This window comes from Grus americana, chromosome 6 (genome assembly GCF_028858705.1).
Source record: "Grus americana isolate bGruAme1 chromosome 6, bGruAme1.mat, whole genome shotgun sequence".
In the NCBI taxonomy this organism is placed as follows: Eukaryota; Metazoa; Chordata; class Aves; order Gruiformes; family Gruidae; genus Grus; species Grus americana.
Window position 1 is genome coordinate 42,825,895 of NC_072857.1, and position 21,503 is coordinate 42,847,397.

At 53.4% G+C, this 21,503-nt stretch overlaps 1 protein-coding gene across 2 annotated transcripts in view; it reads left to right on the plus strand.

Annotated features, from left to right (window-relative positions):
- Window positions 1-21,503, plus strand: part of COL6A2 (collagen type VI alpha 2 chain) — a 27,857-nt gene continuing 6,354 nt past the window's right edge. The window contains exons 1-27 of one of the 2 annotated variants that reach the window (XM_054830212.1): window positions 1-200; window positions 4,830-4,964; window positions 5,888-6,486; window positions 7,681-7,701; window positions 8,428-8,493; window positions 9,032-9,085; window positions 9,197-9,241; window positions 9,426-9,452; window positions 9,727-9,753; window positions 9,855-9,899; window positions 11,129-11,182; window positions 11,580-11,642; window positions 11,900-11,962; window positions 12,852-12,941; window positions 13,809-13,871; window positions 14,278-14,340; window positions 14,484-14,546; window positions 15,078-15,140; window positions 15,565-15,615; window positions 16,007-16,042; window positions 16,428-16,490; window positions 16,728-16,790; window positions 17,079-17,114; window positions 17,373-17,418; window positions 17,782-17,934; window positions 18,193-18,645; window positions 18,982-19,020. In XM_054830212.1, the coding sequence (XP_054686187.1) occupies window positions 4,859-4,964; window positions 5,888-6,486; window positions 7,681-7,701; window positions 8,428-8,493; window positions 9,032-9,085; window positions 9,197-9,241; window positions 9,426-9,452; window positions 9,727-9,753; window positions 9,855-9,899; window positions 11,129-11,182; window positions 11,580-11,642; window positions 11,900-11,962; window positions 12,852-12,941; window positions 13,809-13,871; window positions 14,278-14,340; window positions 14,484-14,546; window positions 15,078-15,140; window positions 15,565-15,615; window positions 16,007-16,042; window positions 16,428-16,490; window positions 16,728-16,790; window positions 17,079-17,114; window positions 17,373-17,418; window positions 17,782-17,934; window positions 18,193-18,645; window positions 18,982-19,020 (2,452 nt within the window). In that variant the 5' untranslated portion in view covers window positions 1-200; window positions 4,830-4,858. The remainder of the gene's footprint in view (window positions 201-4,829; window positions 4,965-5,887; window positions 6,487-7,680; window positions 7,702-8,427; window positions 8,494-9,031; window positions 9,086-9,196; window positions 9,242-9,425; window positions 9,453-9,726; window positions 9,754-9,854; window positions 9,900-11,128; window positions 11,183-11,579; window positions 11,643-11,899; window positions 11,963-12,851; window positions 12,942-13,808; window positions 13,872-14,277; window positions 14,341-14,483; window positions 14,547-15,077; window positions 15,141-15,564; window positions 15,616-16,006; window positions 16,043-16,427; window positions 16,491-16,727; window positions 16,791-17,078; window positions 17,115-17,372; window positions 17,419-17,781; window positions 17,935-18,192; window positions 18,646-18,981; window positions 19,021-21,503) is intronic. The other variant, XM_054830211.1, reaches the window with a different exon arrangement.

Below are 21,503 nucleotides of genomic sequence, written 5' to 3' on the forward strand. Positions count from 1 at the left end.
GAGGGGAGTTGCAGGGAGCAGAGGGACGGGGCTGGAGACGCCTCTGCTGCTCCTGGCCGCTCCTCCCCAGCGCCTGGAGCTCACCCTGCAGCCGGGGATGCGGGAGCCTTCCTGACACCAGCCACTCCACAGAGTCTTTTTTTTTTCTCCTGACTTTTCGGAAGCTTTTTGGAGGAAATTTTGATGACCTCGTTTTCCAGGTAGGCAAAGCTTTTCCTCGCCTTGTGTAGCGGTCGTGCGGCTTATTGACCGGTGGCTCTCCAGCTAGGAGTAACAGAGGCAGCCCCTGGAATCCCAGCCTGTGCTCCTGCTGCTCACGGGCTCTCCAGCAAGCTGCACATTTCAGGCACACCGTGTTTAGACAGTACCTGCTGTAAGAGAGTATATATTTTTCCGTTACTCTCAGCTTTTGGCTAGTTAGGGTGTTTTTCAAAGAGGGGTTTGGTGGGGTTTTTTCGGTGTGGTTAGTGTGAGCCACAGACTCTCATCTGCCAGGGCCAGAGGTCTAGAAAATCCCTCGGGGGGGGGACCTGTTGAATTAAATTCTTCCCTGGGACAACGGTGTTGCATTCAGCAGCTCCGCTGACATGATGGCAGCGGCACAGGACTCCACCACTGCTGTGCAGCACAGAGACTGATCCGGTGCACGATTCCTCCTTGATTTTCAGAATTTCAGAACATTTGGACTAGGGAAACTTGTGTTTCTCAGTTATGCTGAGTTACATAAGCACAAGCACAAGATTTTGGGGGGTAACTGCACGTTCGGAAATGCCTGCGAGCTTGTTGCTCATCTGGTCAGCTATTTTTTTGCTGGCAGGGCTCTGCGTGAGCGCTGTAAATGCAGGTTTCTGGCTGCCAGAGCAGAAGCTCCAGGGAGCTGCAGCATCCTCGGGGTGCTGCGCGGTCCCACGGCCAGAGCACCCTGCGGGGGCTGCTCCCCCCAGCCTTCCCGTGGCCTGGGCTTCCCTGGCTGAAATCCCGGGAGAGGTGCAGCAGGAGAGCTGGAGAAGAACCAGGCTCCTTCCCGGGGGGAAACCTCCCGCTGGGTGGTCTGCCCAGGGACCGAGGCTGCAGGGCATTTGGGTAGAGATGGCGACGATCACTGAAATTCCCTCCGCGTGCAAAGTGCAAACCGAGTGCATGCAAATGAGGAAGAGGAGGTGCATTTAGAAGAGCTTTTGTTCCAAATGGGACACTTTTTCTTTTTTTTTTTTCTTTCCTGGTTTTATTTAGCAAACATTTGAGTAGAGCAAAATGCTGCCTGCCAAGTGGGTGGCACCACAGGCATGGTCGTGAAAAAAGTTGGGATGGGGTCCCTGCCAGAGCAGCAGTGCTGGTTCAAACTTTATTCTACAGAGGACGTAGCTACCATAATTCTCCTTTTCTGAGAGTAATGCGATTTTTGTGGCCTTAAATAAGCTCCTTGCAGACAGAGTCAGCTTAGAGACCGGAGCACCTGAATTTTTGTAAATTTGGGAACAATTTGCTCAGCTATAATAGGTGTTGTGGTATTGCAGGAGGAGCTTCAGAGATATCCATGTGTGGGATAAGACAGACCATGGCTCTGCCTGGCCAGGCACATGAGCTGACCTTTCTAGTGCATTAAATCAATCTGATAATCAGTTGTGAGTGCGCAAATAAGCCAACTGTAATTTGCACATTTGAAAGAGTAATTGCAAGCCACTCGTTTGCCATAATATTACATCTGGTTCAGTTGCTCAGGGTGGGAAGAGGTACCCACAAGCAGGGAACTCAGGTCCTCTTGCAAGACCACCGTTTTTGCAGGGCTCTGTGTAGATAACTCCATACACTTTTGCAATTGTGTGGGTAACAGCCAGGTCACTTGGGATCTGAGTGTGGGAGCAGCAAACAACCAAGTATTTTTCTCCCGAGCACTTGAGGCATTAGGTCGGAGCATAGACCCTAATTCAGGGAGGGTGGTGCAAAGCAGTGCCCTCAAAAGCTGTTTAGGGAATCCAAAACCACTGCTCGAAATTCCTTGGTTTGTTGGGGGTTTTTTTGTGTGTGTGCATCTCATGGGGAAAGAAATGCATCACTCAACAATACAAATATTGACAGAAAGAAATTTCAAGATAAATCCTTGTAAGGCCTTGCTCCTACAGTATCATGGTCCTGCTCTTGCAGAGAAAGGTCAAGGAAGAACAGGATGGCCAGACCCAAGTGTTCAAACATAATGAGTCAGCTCCCAATTTGTTCTTTCCATTAGTTTTCTGGACTGTCAGTGTTCAAAACTCATCTTCAACATCCAGAAATGCGTTAGTCCGAAGTACACCCTTTTGCTAGTGAAATCTGAGACTTCCCTTTGAGCGTTTCGCAGCAGGAGATGGGGCTTTAAGGAAAATATCAAGTGTTACAAGATTCGCAACAGCATCACAACAGCTGATAGCATTCTGAGGATGACAAAATAGGGACCATGGCCCACCCCAGCCTTGGAGACCCCTTAGATGGGGAGAGGAGTCTCCAGCAGCCTCCCCACCATGTGCCCACTCACCATTAATACCAGAAGGGATCCTGGTATGGCAGAAGGCTAACGTAGCCCGAGGTGCAGAGGTCCCCCCTGAGGGAGACAGAGTGCCTGTGACAAAGTGGAACAGAGCAGACCGTGTGCGACAGGACCACGAAGAAGTGCGGTGTGTCTCGTGTTTTCTGCCTGGGTAGAGGCAAAGGCCGTGGTGCTTCATGGACCCAGTCAAAGCTGTGGGCAGGGGCAGTCCTGGCCCTGGTTGCCCATGTGTTTTAACTGCTCGCCACGGCTCTGCCTGGAGAGCATCTCTTCTACACAGCGCCTTTCCCACCCACACACACACGGCAGGAGGGAGGGAAGGAGGTGGTTAAACGTGGTGATCCGTGAGTCAGACACTTGGCCAAAGCCTCCAGCGCTCCCAGCCTCTCCAGGAACTGACGTCTCCGGCTTCCTCAGCTGACGCTAAAGACTAGCTCTAAAATGGTGCTGTCTGAAGGCACAAAGCTGTCGTGTCCTGCAAAAGATGAGGATCTCCTGCAGCTCTGCTTTGTGGAGGGCAAATGAGATGAAGGAAGCCCGTAGTGATGCTTGAGGGAGGAAGTCTTGATCTTAACTAAAATACCCATTTAGCATTAAAGTATTTTATCCTTACCACACCCCTTCTGTTCTCTGCAGGACAATGAAAACTGAGCCACACTGGCCTGTGCAGGGTCTTCACGAGGCCACACTCAGGTCTCTTTGCAAACATCTGTGCAGCTGCTCTTGAGCTGGAGGGGGAGGAAAAGGACCCATGAACTGCTTGTTAGGGACATTTGGGTGCTGAGCTGGAGGCACGGGAGAGGCCCTTGATGTCAGTGGCCTTTGCTGAGCCACGTCTGTGAAGCACCTCAAGTTGGTGTCCCCAAAGCTTTTGGATCTCTTGTCCCATCCACCTAGGAGACCCAGCATGAGGGTTTCTTCTTCCCCTGTCCAAAACCCAGCCTGAGCACTGGCTCTTGCAGGCTTGTTAGGGTACTCACAAGCCTTAGTAAGGAGGAAGGCTGTCACTGTCGTTAGGAGATCGGTGGCACTGATACGAAATGGCATCTCCAGCATCAACCAGTTTGCAGAACCCTGCGAGGCACTGCAGCTTGCAGTGTAAACTGGAACGGGACATGTCCCACCAGGGAATAGCAGGTCACCACGTGGAGAGAGGTGTCTAGAGAGATGCGGGGGGAGCTGAGCTGCCTGTATTCTTCTGGTAATGCCATTTCTCATGCAACTGAGATGGCAGCTCAGCTGCATTACAGACTTGCCCTCCCACTGCACTGCCAATGCATCCGAATGCACTCTCAGTGTCCGTTCAAGCCTTGGACTCTTCCAAGAGCTACCCAAAAAAGCCATTCAAGGAAGAAACTCTCTTTCTGGACTGGCCTCAGGCCTTCCTTTCATAACAGAGATCACACATGCCCTTTTTTGTTTGTGTTGAGTTGACCACCAAGCAGAAAAGCGTCTATGCTACCACTTGGTCTGTGTGCCAGCAAGGGGCCATGCTGGTTAGTGCGGTTGTCCTCTAAACATGAAGGCGAGCATCATTCTTTGCTGTTGATAAGTGTCACTTGGGTATTGTCTGTGAATGTCCTTTCAAAGCCTGAACACATTTCCAAGAAGTTCTCAGACTAGATCTCTAACTCTTCTGCTGCTTAAGTTACCATAACCCTACACAAAATATATTCCCATGTGCAGCTGGACCTTGGAGGCCCAGTGACGGGTTGAATGCTGAAGATGTGCATTTCTTCAAGTGCTGATTTATTCATCCCTTCACTCCGTGGGTTATGCAGCAGCACTGTTAAGGAAGGGATTTTGTACCTTTTCAGTATGCGCAGGTGTCACCACACCCAGATGGGAGCTGGAGGTGGAAAGGACCTGTTGCATGCCTTCACTGGTAGTCTGGCCAAGGAGGCAGAGAAAGGAGCATGGATGCTTACCGCTGCATGGATCAGGGGTGATGGAGTCAGTGTGGTCATGGAGCAGACAGACACACACTGGGAGAGAAACCATGAAATCAGAAGATCCTGACACACTGTCAATAGCTCCACCGCCTGATCCCTGCCTTCAGACTGACAGAGAAGCTAAAGCACTATTAAATCACTCGCCCATATTCCAACAAAGGAAATATTTTAATTGCTTAGCTTTTGAGTCAATACAAAAATCTACATTAGTGGCCCAGTGATGCATCACGGTGATGGAGAGGTCATGGTTTTCACACACAGGGTTTATATGGAGCATTGGCTGGTTTGTATCTTCCCAGCAGAGCTAGGAGGTTGTATATTGTCCTTAACATGTAACTGGTGTTTTCCCACAGGCATCTAAATATCCAGAGGAACCGCTGAGATGTTCCGAGAAGCCTTTTTTTCCACTCTCCTTTGTGTGGTTCTGGTTCCTCTCCACGCTCAGTTTGATGGGGATCCTGGAGATGTTAGTCCTACCTCCTGTGCAGGTACAAACCAGATAATTTGGGTGTCTCTCTCATTTCTAGGCAGCCATTTCATCAAAAGCAATCGCCCTGCTCGGTTGTAGAGCCTGCTCAGAAGGACTTGACAGTGGCACGTTACACCTCTCCGGCCCCTTTGCACTCCTGGGGTAGCAATCCGTCTGTAGGGAACACCATCCTCTACGGAAACTCCCATTTCTGGGTTTGCATTGGAGTGCAGAGAGGTGGAGATGGAAGAGCTGGGGTCCGCCAGTGGTGGCTTCTACCAGCTGATGCAGTAATAAATCCCAGTCAGTCTCCAGAGCTCAGCTCTGTATCTGATGTCGGACAATAGTCCATTTTGAATTGGATTATTTCAGCGCTTTTCAGTGTCAGTGTGGAGAAGGTGATTTACGTGTCCAGCCTGACTTTTACAAAAAATGGCAAGATTTTTTGAGACTGATTCAATAGTGAGCAGATCTTAGGATTTTGAAGTCCTGGGCACCGGAGAGTCGTCTAACCCGAATGCAGATGTTACTGCTAGAGCTAGGTGGGACTTGGGCTTTTTCCAGTATCATGCTTGGGTATGATCTTTTTGAAAATATTTATAAATCAGAGAGCAACCAGCAGCCTGGCAGGCAGGGCATTCATTTAGCGCGAGCGAGCAAAAGTCAATACCCTTGCTCTTTGTTCAAACCTGGCACTTAGTCCTCAGTTTCCTTGTTTGCTCCAACCCAGGTGGAAATAGCTCCTGATTATTTCCTGCAATGCCCTTGCGGGAAGGTGAATCTCCAGCCTCGTGCTGGGGTTTGCTCTCTTCACAGCTCGGAGTGCTGTCCTCTGTGTGCTGTCTCTATATGCCTCTCGGTCCAGGTTTCTGGGGGACAGTGAAGGGGGTGCAGGGGTGCATGAAGTGCTCTGACCTGGTCTGAATAATTGTCTCCATGCAGAGAAGAGGAACTGCCCCATCAACGTGTACTTCATCATTGACACCTCGGAGAGTGTCGCTCTGCAGACGGTGCCCATCCAGAGCCTCGTGGATCAAATAAAGCGGTTCATCCCTGTGTTCATTGACAAACTGGAGAATGAGCTCTACCAGAACCAAGTCTACATCACTTGGCAGTTTGGTGGACTTCATTACTCGGATGTGGTGGAGGTTTATAGTCTTTTAACAAGCAGCAAAGACATATTCCTCCCCAGGCTGTCCGCTATTAATTACCTTGGCCGGGGCACCTTCACGGACTGTGCCATCTCCAACATGACGGAGCAGATCCAGACCCAGATGGCCTCGGGTGTGAACTTTGCGATAGTCATCACTGACGGCCACGTCACCGGCAGCCCCTGCGGGGGGATGAAGATGCAGGCTGAGAGGGCACGAGACATGGGGATCAAGCTCTTTGCGGTGGCCCCCAGCGAGAACGTCTACGAGCAGGGACTGCGGGAGATCGCCAACCTGCCGCACGAGCTGTACCGCAACAACTACGCCATCACGCAGAAAGACACCCTGGACATCGATGTGAACACCATCGACAGGATAATCCAAGCTATGGTACGGAGTGCCACCTGAGGGGCAGGAGTATAACGGGGGGTTGAGTATAACATGGATTGAGGTGGGGGATGCTTTCTGAGCGGCCCCATGGTGGGTTTTGCCAGGGCTCAAGCGAGCACCTCCAGCAGGGTGCTGTGGTTTAACCCGGCCGGCAGCTAAAACAACCACACAGCCGTTCGGTCACTGCTCCCCCGCGTGGGATGGGGAGAGAAGTGAAAAGGAAAAAAAATGTAAAACTTGTGGGTTGAGATAAAGATGGTTTAATAGGACAGAAAAGGAAGAGAATAATGATAATAATGATAGCAATGATAACAATGATGATAAATAATAATAACAATAATGCTAAAAGAATATACAAACCAAGTGATGCACAGCACAATTGCTTACCAAACTCTGACCGATGCCCAGGTAGTTCCTGAGCCACGGCCCCTCCCGGCCAGCTCCCCCCAGTTATATACGGAGCATGACGCTGTATGGTATGGAATATCCCTTCGGCCAGTCTGGGTCAGCTGCCCTGGCTGTGCCACCCCAGCTCCTTGTGCTCCCCTGGGGAAGGCTCACGCCTCCTTTCTGGCAGGGCCTGGGAAGCTGAAAAGTCCTTGACTTAATTGTAAACACTGCTTAGCAACAGCTAAACATCAGTGTGTTATCGATGTTATTTTCATACTAAATCTAAACTGCAGCGCCCTACCAGCTACTAGGGAGAAAATTAACTCTATCCCAGCCAAAACCCGGACACAGGGAAACGCCTCCATTTGCTTCTCTTCCTTTTCTATGTCCTTTCAGCACTTAGGGGCCAAACGGAGCCTCGAGCATCCCTGATTTCTCTGGTTAGGTGCTTAACCAGGACTCCTTGGTCTGCGCCTCGGTTCCCCCGCAGCACGCCTGGGCAGGCTGCCACCCGGTCTTGGCTCTTGCTGAAGGCCAGACCCGTACCCCAGCCTGCTCCCCATCCAGGGGCGCGCGGAAGAATGTGCAGCACCGAGACGTGTGCTCACCATCACCACGGTCTGTGGGGCCCCACCTGGGAGGCACTACTAAGGGGGGACTCTGCTGAGAATGTCTTCACAGCCACGGGACCTTTTCCGCCTCCTCTCCCTCACCGTCACACACACCTCCAAGGGTGCGATGCGGTTTTTCTCCTGGGGCTCACCACCCTAACTGATTCTGTTCACCCTGTTTTCTCCTTTGCAGAAACACGAAGCCTACGCAGAGGTGAGTGAGCAGCATCTTTACGCCGTTGCCACATGACACAGGTTTAAGTTGCCTCACTTAGAGAAGAGCAGCTCGCGCCCCGGAGTAGCAGGCCAGATTTTACGGCGAGCTGCATGGGATGGGTCTCTGCCCACCTGCGGACCAGTGCAGAGCCTGGGGATCCGTCCCCTGACCCAGTGGTTAAAATGGCACACTGGACTCTTCACTGTCCACCTCCCCCTCACCTGCAATGAACTCAGGTCTATCGAATAGACTCATTTTATTACTTTGGAGGCATGTTTCGCAGGTGCTCTGCAAGCTGAAGCTCCTGCCCTGCTGGTATGGCATGGACAGGGTTTGGCACACGCAGGGAGGAGCGTGCAGAGTGATGCTCCCAAGGGCACGTGCATCCCCTGATGGCCCCAGAAGAGCAAGCCCACACCACCTCACCTGACACTTAGCAGTCCTGTCTTTTCAGTTTGGGCCCAGAGCCAAGCCATCATGAATGTGCTTGTGGCAACTTTCTGCTTTTAATTTATGGGCAGCATTTTTCTGCATGCTTGTTGCTGCCTCAACTCTGACCCAGATGGAGCCATGGTAGTTTTTCAGTGCTGCGGTCACGGGGAGAGGTGCGTGGAGAGCCGTGGTGCGGGGCCGAGCTTCGGGTGCGCGCTGGGTCAGCACACGAAGCAGCCGGCATGCTGCAGCGCGGTGGTTACACCTCCTGTTTAATTTGTCGTGTTTCAGTGCTACAAGATGAGCTGCCTGGAGATTGTGGGTCCGCCTGGTCCCAAGGGATACCGAGGGCAGAAGGTAAGTTGCCTGGGAAGAGAATAATGCCAGTGCCTGCCACAGACACTGCAGGATGCCCTAGATCCCACTTCACAGGTGTAGCACCCAGGTGGGAAATAACTCCCCAGCATCTCTCCTGGCCCTGGGACACTGCCGTGCCGCAGTGAAAGGAGCACACAGCCAGCACCCCTACCCCCTCGTGTCCGTGCCGGGGCTGATGCGTTGACAGCAGTGCAGAGAGGCATCCGAGCATCGGCCGTGCCAGCCACAGCCGGCACCTTCAGCACCTGAGGACAGCAGGACGAGGCAGCAGTTGTCTCCGATTCTCCCACCCTCAAGAGCAGAGCTCTCCTGTGCGCAGGGTGCCCCCTCCCCTCTCCTGCCCCCAGCTCCGTGCGCTCCCCTCCCCATACAGTCTTTCCCCGACTTCCCCAGGATAAAGCAGGTCCCGCTCCGCCAGCACGCTGCCCCAAGCCTGATGCTCCCAGAAATTGCCATTTTCTCACAGTCAGCGCCAAGCCCGGACTTATGTTGGGTTGTTTTTTTTTCCTTTCCTTAGGGTGCAAAGGGGAACATGGGTGAGCCAGGCTCCCCTGGGCTCAAGGGACGACAGGTGAGTTGTGGAAAGTCCCCCGCCGCCGCAGCCAGCACTGCCGTCCCTGCGTTAGCTGGGGCCGCATCTCTGCCGCGCTCAAGCTAACTCTCCGTGTCTTCTTCCCTTAAGGGTGACCCAGGTATCGAAGGTCCGATCGGATACCCTGGTCCCAAGGTAAGAATCCCATAGCCGGTGAGTGGGGTCTTCGCATTCATTGATTTTTGGTAAAGCAGGGGGAGCTTTGCTTCTCCCTCTCACCTGCCCATTTCCTACCTGAGACCCCCAGTACTCCGCTGCCTCTGCTCCTGCTGATCCCCAGGCACTAACACAGGGTTTTTCTTCTTTTCTTTTTGTCTAGGGTGTCCCAGGGCTGAAAGGAGAGAAGGTGAGAAAGAAGAGACCAAATGGCATGTCTGGGCCCTTGGGGGGCGCTGGGGGAGACAGCCTTCTGTTGCAAAGAGGGAGAGTTTAGCTGTAATGGGGAGATTAATAATCCTATTAGTATGTAATTGTGGACATGGGGAGGGATTTCCAGGGGCATCCCAAAGCCTGTCTCATCCTTCAGGCATTGCTTACGGTCTTGTGAAGTGGTGACGTTTTGACAATGTAAGTGGGTGGGATGTAGGCAGTGCCTGACTCCTGTCCTCCTCTTCCCCCAGGGCGAGATTGGATCCGATGGACGGAGGGTAAGAAAGGACATCTTCTAATTTGCATGTTGTTCCAGCTACCAACCCTTGAATCCGTGTTAACAGATCGCTGATCCCTCTTTTCTTCCCCCTGATCCCAGGGTGCCGCTGGTTTGGCAGGCAGGAACGGCACCGATGGACAGAAGGTAACACCACCCGGGAGCACCTTGGAATGTCGCTGCTGCTGTTTCGTTTCTTTACCCACCCTTGTCTCCACAGGTTGTTTTGTTTCTCCCATCCCACTCGCTAGTTTTTTGTTCTGACTGAGGTTTCTATGAACTTATTTGCACATTATTCTGCATGTCCTGTAGAAATATGCAAGCTGGCTGGAGATTAATTAGTTCAGGTCACAGAAGTGCTACCCCTTCCTTAGCAAGCTCTCTGCAGGAACTAGATGTGTCACCCGGACTGTGCTCCTGCTGCAGGAGGATCATCTGGGTGTAGATATCTCCTCTTGAGTGGCAGTGACCCCTACAGGACATGTACACAGGAAGTTTTGCAGAAATTTGGTTTTCACGGCAGTTCATCATAGAATACGAAATTTCATCTCTAAGCTACTGCTTGTTCTTAATATTAAAGCCCTAAAGCCAGGTTCAAGTACCTTGTAACAAAGTCCCTCTGTCCCCTCTGCGGTGAGCATAGAGGGCCACGACGTCCCTTAGCTCACACGCCGCGCAGATGTACCGCAGCGGGATAGCCTAACCTGAGGTGATTTCAGCGGGCTTTGCCCATGGGCCAGCACACATTGGCTTTGCTCTGCACTTTCTCACATACCCAGCCAACCACAGCTGTGAGACAATACCAATTATTCTTCCCACTCCTAAAATGCCTGCCAAAGCTCTAAAAACACAAAAGTCCTTCAGTCACCACCGTTCTCTAAGCCGGGCTGAGCTGTCTAAGCGCTGCTGGCAAAGCCATTTCGGGGTGCAGAGCAAGGCGGTCACCGCTCTCGCGGTGTCCATCAGGCAGCCTGGTTCCTGTGAACCTGAGCTGCTCCGACGTGAGAAGCACAATGGAGGACCAGCACAACCGTGGACGTGAGTGACCACCAAATCCAGCCTCAAGGGATGTGTCCACCACCCCAGGCATGTGCATGGGATGAGCGTGCCTGAATCCCCACCAACACCCATGCTGCCACTCGGGGCGTTGTGGTATTTTCTCCTCCTCCATTTGTCTCTGCACACCACACTCCTGTTTAAGGAGTAAAAATTGATAGCACTTAAAAATGAAATAGCACTTGCTATTTATTCTCTAACTGACCACAGGTACGGTCAGCAGATGACGTTAAAAATTAGTAACTGTTAACAGGAAAAGCTGTATTTTCCCTTCAGACACCTACAGCTTCTCTGTCTTCTTTTGAATGCTATCTCTCTAGGGCAAGCTGGGGAGAATTGGACCTCCGGGCTGCAAGGGAGACCCCGGTGACAAGGTAGGAACGCTTTACTCTTTCACTAGGCACATCAGCTGTATCGCCCCGACTTTAGCTGCTGCTTGAGTGGCACATGCAGAGAAATACGGCCAACGAGAGGTTACTGGCCCATTTTCCAACTGATTGCATGATCTGATCCCAAGCCCGGGATCCACAGAATAGGGAGCACAGACTGAATTTCTTGTGCCTCCTTTCCATGGGCAGGTAAGGTGGGATCCCCGAGTGTCCCTCCCTTCCACGTAGAGAGGATGAACTGCTCCTTGTGTCAACACTAGCGACAAGCAAAAACTATTTTAGTCTCTAGAGCAACTTTCTAAGTCAGTTGATTTATTCTGCAGGGAAAATGCATATTGTTGCCACTGCAAAATGTGTGGTTCTTTGTCCTTTCCCTCTGTAGGGCCCCGATGGCTACCCAGGAGATGCAGGAGACCAAGGTGAAAGAGGAGATGAAGGCATAAAGGTACAAGTAGTCAGAACAGCAAGCAGGGTGTGGGCAGAGGCCACCAGTGGGGACACGGTTGCCTATATTTGCTCTTGAATCCTTCCATGGAGCCCACAGGCTCTGTCTGCCTGGGGTCTGGACCCCATCACCAGACACAGGAGCTGAGGGAAGAGCCTTGCTGGCCACACTCCTTGGGCTCCTCATGGTGCACGTCAGTGGTGCACAGCAACATGCTGACGACGCAGGCAATGACCATCGCTCTCTGGCTATTTCAGGGAGATCCTGGCCGGCCTGGTCGCAGCGGACCCCCGGGACCTCCAGGAGAAAAAGGAAGCCCGGTAGGTTCATGCAAGGTTCAGATGTCTCTGCTCCACCTGGCATGGAGCAGGACAGTATCAACTGCTCTTCATGGGGCAGCTACAGCACAAAGATGACTGCTCGCCAAGGCATCCTGGTGGTTCTGCACATTAGCCCACCGGCACGGAGAACGCACAAGCCCCCAGGTGGGGCGGTCGAGTGAGCTCTCCTGCCGTGCGTGTCCCCACCGGTACAGTGGGAAATGTCACGTGGGCAGCAGGAGAGGGGACTGAGCAACATCCCTGCAGCTGCCCAGAGCAAAATGAGAATGGGCCCAGAGGAGAGAAAAGCAGGCAAAATAGACTTAAGAGGATTTACCTTTCTAGCCAATCCATTGCACTGCATCTTTCCCTGCCTTCCCATCTTCTCTGGAGTAGAAGGTCCCTGTCTGGCCGTGGTCTCTCCGCCACAGTCTCATGACTTCCTCAGTGTTTATGGCAGTGCCAGTGTTTGCAGGCTGCGGGTGGACTTTAACGATTAACTGCTCAGAGATCTAACGCAGGCTTTACCCACCGCACTTGACCTTACAGCCAAAGGGGTTGCTGTGCTGATGGCCAGTTACTTCAGACATAGTGGAGGAGGCTGAAATAGCCCCGCGGCTTTAGGCAGGGCTGAACAGGCGCGGCAAGGAAGAGTTGACAAGCCTTTGCAGTGGCTGATGGAGAAAAGGTGACACAGCATCACCCTGCTCCAAGGCTGGAGCCTGTGCATGCTGCTTTGACATGAAGGCATGGTGGGTGCGTGGAAGCATAAGCTGTGTGCTCATAGACACATCTGCTCAAGGGTGGACTGCTTGACACAGGACAAGAGGGGTGTGTGTGTGCACCTTGACCTCTCTTCTAATGAACTGTGTTTCTTTTTCTTCTCAAGGGACTTCCGGGCAACCCTGGAGCTCAAGGGCCTGCTGGAAGTAAGGGAAGAAAAGGTGAAGTGGGACCTCCTGGACCCAAAGGAGAGCCTGTAAGTGTCTGAATAGCTCTCTGGTCAGTGGGCACACCACGGGAGCGTGATGCAGTTTCATGGATGAGCTCCAAGAAACTGCTCCATTTAGCGTGCCTGCCCTGCCTTCTGCATCCCAAAAGATGTGCAGATGCTGATCTCCTTGCCTTCCCCATCTTCACAGAGCAGTACTTCCATAATCCTAAGCGTGATGTTAGCCATTTCACCTTAGAGAAGCATCCTGTATTCCCACATAGCCACAAATGTCTCCATGGATGTCCAGGGACCCTTTGGCTGTACTCTAGCAAGTTCCCCAAACCTCTGGATTCCTGTAGGAGCTCACAGAGTCGAGATCTGGTGGCTGTTATAGTAGAGCTCTGCCCTGAAAAGAATCACAGCTGTGTCACAATATCGATGGTGCCTCACAGACCAAAGCTAATGTGATGGGGCACTGCAAAATACAGGAGTGGGTTGGAGATGACGTTCCCTGGAAGAATACAGCTGCATGGCTCCACCAGAGCCAAGAGACCAGAACTCAGCCAGCTTGTGTCCTTGTGCAAGATCTGGTGGGGGAAGCAACGCCAGATGAGCTGGAAGTAAAGCAGAGTCTTTAACCCTGAGGGAATGAACCACGAGTGCTTGTGGCCACTGCAGTGACCACCCTCCTGAAAGAGCAGTCTGGCTGTGGCTTCCCAAAAGCCAGAGGCAAGATCCCCCAAGCAGTGCCGGCATGGGCATTCCTGCTCCCCTGGTGCCAGGCACACACTCGCTAAGGGGGCAAGGAGACGTCTCTTGGGCCAGGAGGGAGAAGGCAGGGCAGCCAGGCATCACTGCTCGGGTAGCATCCATCTTTGCATCCCATTTATGTGACTTTCTGTGTCTGCCAAGGGTCGACGTGGAGATCCAGGGACGAAAGGCAGCAAAGGCACTCCTGGGTCCAAAGGAGAAAGGGTGAGTAAAGCAACTGCCCAGACCATTGCAAATGAGCCCAGATGCACAGGAGTGTTGTGAGTGATGCATTACTGCCCAGCCGTGAAGTGTCCAACACCAGCGCTGGGAACTGCAGATCCCCGTGGGCTCTGCATGCGTGCTCTGTTCCCACCGTACCCATGCCTGCCCTGGTGGCAGCCGGTACAGCCTCCTCTTCCAGGGCTTCATCCAGAGAGGGCATGAAGGGCAGCAAAGCTCAAGGCTAAGAGACATGTTGAGAGGGCACACTGCCCTGACTCTGTGTTTCAAGCCAAGAAACACCAGATTTGAGAAAAGCATCATGCCTCCTCGCTCCAAGGAGCGCTGCCATGCGCACAACTAGCATTGGAGACATCCCTGACTGGGAATACCTTTACCCTCTTCACAGGGAGATCCTGGTCCAGAGGGTCCTCGTGGCCTGCCTGGCGAGGTTGGAAGCAAAGGAGAAAGGGTAAGCATGGAGCAGGGGCTGGTGACAGCCAGGAGGGAGGGAGAGTGGTGCTGCCATCCAGGGCAGCTCACCCAGCTCTCCTCCTGATGCACACCTGCCTGTACCTGCCTCTCTACATTCTTGCATCTTGCTTTGCCTTGCAGGGAGACCAAGGACTGCCAGGACCCCGAGGCCCTTCAGGTGTTGTGGGAGAGCCAGGCAAGATAGTAAGTCATCCTGGGGCATCTGTGTGACCGTGTCCTCCCTCTGCGGTGAGAGCTTGTCCTACTGACATAAGCTGGCGGTGCTGTCCCTCCCAAGGGGACCCTGCCTGACCTTTTCTCAGGGAGGCTCAAAAATTATCCCAAGGGCACCTGGCTAGCCCTTCCTGGGGCAAGGAGAAGTTGCAGGACCCAGGAGTCCCTGCTTCTCCATCACTCCCCATCCCAGGTGTACCTATGATCACATGGAAGGGTGTCTCGGAGCGAGGAAAGACGGGTCTCCCTGGGCGCCCATTTGTCCCAGGCCTGTGGTCAGTCCAGCACCCCGCTGCGGCAGTAGTGCCGTAACACTCGTGTGGCTCCATGGGATGCAGGAACCCAAGTGCTGAACCAGTCACTGTCACAATAACCTCATCGGGAGAGGGGGGATGGTCTCGCAGCATCGTCCCAAGAGCTGGTTTCTCCAGCACGGCCCCCTGTGCGGCTGGGGAGCCGCAGGGAACAGCCTCACCCGCTCCCCCCAACGCTGTCCTGCAGGGATCGCGTGGGGACCCTGGCGACCTGGGCCCAAGAGGTGACGCCGGACCACCAGGACCAAAGGTGAAGTACCTGAATGCAACTCTGCATTTGAAAGGGTATTTTGGTGTGCTTTTTTTTTTTTTTTTACTTATTGTTTAAAAAAAGGCAGTTTCCACTGCACAAACTTGTATGCCTTGGGAACAGAATGGCTCAAACCTGAGCCTTCCTATGGGGCAGAGATGTAGGTCTCGCTCTGGCCAAGGCAGCTCTGATTACGCCCCTCACCCCGCACAGATTCAGGGGGGTCCCTGGCATGCGATGTCCCCAAGACCCTGCGAAGCCTGGCTCCGCACAGCCATTCCCAGTGTTTCGTGGCCAGCTGCAGAAGCCACAGCTCCTGGTGGTGCCTCACCCCAAGAGAAGACAAAAACGGCTCTGTCACTGGCATCACCAGGTCAGAAAGGCCAGGTTTGGTTTCTAACGGGTCATATTTTTTCTAACAAAGGGTGACAGAGGCAGACCTGGCTTTAGCTACCCTGGACCAAGAGGACCGCAGGTATGTATGCCTCATCTGGCGCAGATATACGTGCTGTGAGGAAGCTGTTTCGGTGGAGTTGCTGTTGGAGCTGAGCAGCCTGGGAGAAGAGGGAAGGAGGAAGAAACATGATCAGGGTTACAAAAACATGGAGCCTGCAAAGGGGGCGAGGGGGCTGAACGCCGGGACTGAGCCTGGCTGCAGCTCCATCAGCCTCATGGCAGAGGTGCTGGGAACCGCAGCCTCAACGGTGGTGATGGGGAGGTGTCTGTGCCCACCACCCCAACCATCAGCCTGAAGCTACGCCAGCCATTCAGCTTCGTGCCCCTCACTGCAAACATCGGATGTACGCGTGCATGATGGGGGGCTGGTACCGGTTGGATGCTGACGTCTCCCTCCTCTCCCTTTGCAGGGTGACAAGGGTGAGAAGGGGCAGCCGGGACCCAAGGTGAGTGTGTTTGTCTCCGTCGCCTGTTTTTTGCGCTGACTGAAATGCAGAGTAGTGGTCGCCCGACCCTCCGGGTGCGTGGCCGAGGAGCCGGTCCTGCCGGCAGCTGCCCTGGCTGTTCCCTGCAGCTGCGGAGCCTGGGTGTATCTCCCAGGCCCATCTCCTTTTGAAACTATCTGAAATATGCTTTGTGCAAAACTTCTTTATTCTTAGTTAATGCCTATGTAAACACTGTTTATTTGCTCTGCGCTGAGCTGCTGGTGTAGAGGGTGTTCTCCCGGGCCAGGCAGGCATGTGTTTTTGACGGGCTCATAGCAGCAGTGGCTCTGCCTGAGCACATCCAGATGTGCTCCATGCCGGATCTGTTTCTCCTTCCTTCGAGCAGGGAGGAAGAGGTGAGCTTGGACCAAAAGGAGTGCAAGGGACCAAAGGAGAGAAGGGGGAACCGGTAAGCAGACTTCCCGTACTGCCCGTGGGGTCAGCGTCCCCCTCCCATGCCTCTGCCAGATGTACTGGGGATGGTGCTGCCCAATGCCCTGCCTGCCCTGCGTCCTCAGGCTCAGCCTTGGCAGGCTGGTGACCGCGATTAGCAAGGCTGAGCCTGACGAGGGGGTCAGGAGGAGCCCCGCACACCAGTGGCTGCATTGCTGGGGAAATATTTGACCCTTCTTTGCTTCTTACCCAGGGTGATCCTGGCCCAGGAGGTGAGCCCGGACCCCGCGGTCCAACTGGTGAAGCAGGCCCCGAGGTACGGTACCATGCCATCGTGTCTGAGCAGATGCTGCAGCTCCCTCCTCTCCTCCCCTCTTCTCCTTGATGCTCTAAAGCCCAGAGGACCCCAGTGGGTCTCCCTGCAGCAGGGCTTGCTGGAGGGGACACCATGCCAGACACGTCTCCTGACTCCCTGCGAGGCTTTCCTACCCTTCCCATGGCAGACCTCTGCAAAAAGCCATGGTTTTGATGGCTCTGATGTCTAGTTCCCAAAAAGGGAACTCATGGGAAAACTGCGCCTGAAATCCCTGTGCTCTTCTTACAGGGGACCCCCGGCCCACCAGGAGATCCTGGCCTGACTGTAAGTAGCATTGCTCTGCAGCCCCTGGTGCTCTCCCTTCTGGGGCAACCACGGCTTTGCCGTGCAGAGCCTGACAACAAAACAGGTCACCAGGTCCTGCCGCTGCCTGGCAGAGGTGGCCTGTGGCTTCCCACGGGAGCCAGGGAGGGAGGGGAGGGGGCCGGCTGGGTGGGAAGGGAAGGGGGAGCCTTTCCCTGAGAGGGGACGGATACTTCGTAAGGGGAGGGAGGCATTAACCCTGCAACCCTTTGCTGGCAGGACTGCGACGTGATGACCTATGTGCGAGAGACGTGCGGATGCTGTGGTGAGCAGACCATCACCTCCCCCCAGGGCAGGGAAACGACCACTCGAGGGATGGGGAAAGGGGGTCACAGAGGCTGCCTCCTTCTTCGGGAGCTCCCTGGAGGGAGCTCTGCCCCCTGAGCTGTAACACGGAATTGCATGGTCCAGATGATAGGATAGAGTGTATCACACAGCAAGATTAAGGTTTCTTTTGGTATCCTGTGACAGAAAGATGCATGTAAAATCTTCCCTGTGCAGCACCACAAACCCTGTGGTGTGATGCTAACTGTCTCCGTCTTCCCATAGATGGTCTCTTCTGCCCTGGTGGCTTTTGTCCCCACCATCATTGACCTTTGTGCTTTCCTCCTCCTGTCCTCCTCCCCAGACTGTGAGAAGCGCTGCGGTGCCCTGGACATCATGTTTGTCATAGACAGCTCGGAGAGTATTGGCTACACCAACTTCACCCTGGAGAAAAATTTTGTTGTCAACGTGGTCAGCCGGCTGGGCTCTATTGCCAAGGACCCCAAGTCACAGACAGGTCTGGGCTGTGTGGGGACACAGTGGGGCACGGGAAAAAGAAAAGGGTCTTGGATCCCTCCAGCTTCCACATTTGTCTGTAGCTGCCCTGGGCTGCAACCCATCCGTCCAGCATTTTCTCAGCAGTTTCAGCTCTTCCCCCTTCCCTTCCCAGCTCTGTAGACCAACTGGGCAGTTCTTTGCAGATACAAAAGTTTGCTGACTTTCTCCACTTTTCACTGAGGATGCAAAGCCAAGTAACGTGACTCTTCATTGGCAGGTGCCCGTGTTGGGGTGGTGCAGTACAGTCATGAGGGGACCTTCGAAGCCATCAAGCTTGATGATGAGCGCATTGATTCACTGTCGAGCTTCAAGGAAGCAGTGAAGCGCCTGGAGTGGATTGCTGGAGGCACCTGGACACCGTCTGCCCTTCAGTTTGCCTACAACAAGCTCATCAAGGAAAGCAGGCGGGAGAAAGCCCAAGTGTTTGCTGTGGTGATCACGGATGGGCGCTACGACCCCCGGGATGACGACAAGAACCTAGGGGCTCTTTGTGGTAGAGATGTGGTTGTCAACACCATTGGCATTGGAGACATGTTTGATCAGCCAGAACAGAGCGAGACCCTGGTCTCCATCGCCTGCAATGAACCCCAGCGAGTCCAGAAGATGAGGCTCTTCTCAGACCTGGTGGCAGAGGAGTTCATTGACAAGATGGAGGACGTGCTCTGCCCAGGTCTGTACCTGGCCTTGCACAGTTCTTACCAGGACTGGAGTTTTCACCCCCAGGGTTTGGGGGCAGGGGGTGAGGTGGGGGGTGCATATATGGTGCATTGCAATGACTGCAGAGACTGCAGTGTGTCCCAGTGGGTCTGTCAGTAGCTCATAAGTTGGATCATTCATGGCGGGGGCTGACCTTTATGTAGCCCTGGATAAAGAGTCCTTCCTCAGATACGGTCCAGCCTTTTGGGGCAGTCCTTCGGAGTCCTTTCGCCTTGTAAGAGACCTCCCTGACTGCGCAAGCCATGCTGGCAGCACATCACTCACTTTTCCTTGTTTCTTTTCCTTCCAGATCCACAGATCGTCTGTCCCGAGCTGCCCTGTCAGACAGGTAAACATGACAAGTAGCTTCATGCCATCTGCACGGGGTGGTAGGTCTAGGGGAGAGCGCACAAGGATGAGGAGTGGGAGGGGGGGGGCGTGCAACCCTATTCGTTCCCTTTGGATGGCAGGAGTTTGGGAAATAGCATTACTTTACATGAGGAGAGGCTCCAGGGTTTCATCTCCTGCTCTTTTCCTGTCTCTTTGAGTTCTCTGCACAGGTAGGTACGAGTGCACCGCGTTAGTGCACCAGCATGACTCAGCCCTGATATTCCTCCCTGTCCCAATTCCGGGGATCCACCAGGTTTGGACCTCCAAACTCGGCATTTAATTTCTCACTTGTTCCATACATCAAGTCAAAACACCCTTGCTAAACTCTCCCACCCTTGTGACCTTTGAGATGCAGAGCCCAGCCTGCAGCACTGGGCAGGATGCTCCTTGGGAGTGACAAGGGGCTAGGGACCGCTTGGAAAATGACACCGTAGTGGACCCAAAGCTTTGGCTTCTCTAACGCTGGCTGTATTTAATTAACAATTAACTCAGGGTGTTAGATTAAAGGAAAAAGGCTGTGAGGATCCTCTGGTATAAAGGACAGCTGCTGCTCGCTGCAGGTAGCTTTACTTGATTCCATTTTGTTTCTGAAGGAGTAGATCTGCAACCTGAATTCCTAGAGATCCTGTCTGAGCCTCTGTGCCTGTTTAAATACAATAGATGCACATTTGCTGATGTACATAAAGCTTATAGGGGACAAAGTTTTGCCAGTTCTTGCAATTTTTGTCTCTGCTCTTGCCGTGAATGTTTTTGTGAAAGTCCCCAGCTTCAACTCAGTATTATACAGAACCTCAAATTTCATTTTCAAAGAAGTCCCTTTGTTTCCATACAAAGCAAAGGAAAACTGGTCCCAGGATGCTCAGAAATCTGAAGACAGAAAAGCTATAATTATTCTCTCACTATTTTGAGTATTTGTACCTGGCCATGCAGAGAGCACAATGTCCAACCGTGCTGCTGAGCTATCCACCCAGGCTCCTCTGTGGTGTCCTCTGAGGAGCTTTGTCCTGCGGATCCATGCACAAGGAGGCGACTTCCCCAAGCCACACTGGTGACTGATCAGGTGTCTTCAAAGGTTTTGGTCTTTGCAGCCTGCCCGTTTCTGAGGAACACTGCAGGAGAGAGACTGACCCAAGCAGTGGCACACTCATGTTCTCCTAGGCTTGGGCCATCAAAACCCTCCAAAGCAAGGCAAAGTTGGCGGTCCTTTCCCTGTAGTGCACTTGGGTGTTTCTGGTCCTGATGCAAGGTGAGAACAGTTTGCTGGTACCTGACAGTCCTGGAGACCAGAACAGAAACGGCTTGAGGAGGCATCTGAGGGGGTTCTCTCCTGGGCGAATCCCTCAAGCCATGCTGTAGGCAGGCCAGGTCAAGTGCAGGTTCTACACCTGTGCCCCAGAGGACATGGAGGGACCTGGCTGGGTAGGTGTGGGCCTCCTGTGAAAGTGCCCGTATACCCATCTCAGCATGGGCAAAAGTGGTCCTGGTGTGCGAGGATCTGTGCTAGGCCTGGTAGATCAAGTTTTAAGTGATACCCAGGGGTTCAGGGGTCTTTGGGCAAAGCACCTTCCACCCGCCGCGCTGGATGATCCATGATGCATATCTGTCAGCATTTAGAAGGATTTGCAATGATCACACTTGCCTAGTGGCAAGGGAACACGTTAGATGGGATGTGACATAAGGCATGTGACAGAGCCTGGGGCTTCTCTGCTCAGTGCTCACCCTCCTCTGGTTCTCCAAGAACATCTCAAGAGCTGGTGCCAACTCACGTGCAAACCCTTTGGATGGAGACGGTGCCCTTCGCAGGGTATGTGCGTGAGCTTCGTGCACATCCAATGTGTGTGACAGGACAGACGGGTTCAGGTCAGGGAGGCAGCTACGCCCAGCCCTGTTCTTGGCCTCGTGGCTGTCGGAGCTGCAGTCCTGGCACTTTATGAAGCAAATCAATTGCTCATGATTGAGCCTGGGTATTGTCAGCAGAGCGCAGGGAGGGACAGGTATTACATACACCTGGCTTCCTCCCTGCTGCCTTGCAGAGCCAGGCACATCGCCACTTTGGGTTGACATCCGCAGCTGAAGGCGTGCTGCCCCAGTGCTTTGCCTAAGGAAATCCAGGTTTTCCTATTTTCAGGGCAGACCCTTGTCTCCCTGTTACCACCCATCGATTGCTGCGGTGCTGACAGGATGCTGGAGTGTTAAATGGGTTAATTGCCAAGCAAATCTGAACTGACCACTTGCTTCAATAGAAACCGCATGACGCTCCGTGACGCTTCTTCTAACCCATGCAAAAGGCTTTGCTTTGAGCTTTGGGATGTTACTCGAATCTAAGTTCAGGTGGAGATGGAGGCTCTCAGGGTCCCGACTAGCCCAGATGCCGCACAGGAGCATTGCACAGCGCAGGGCAGTGACTCTAGCCAAAGCGCAGCAGGCTGTGTGCCGGGCAAG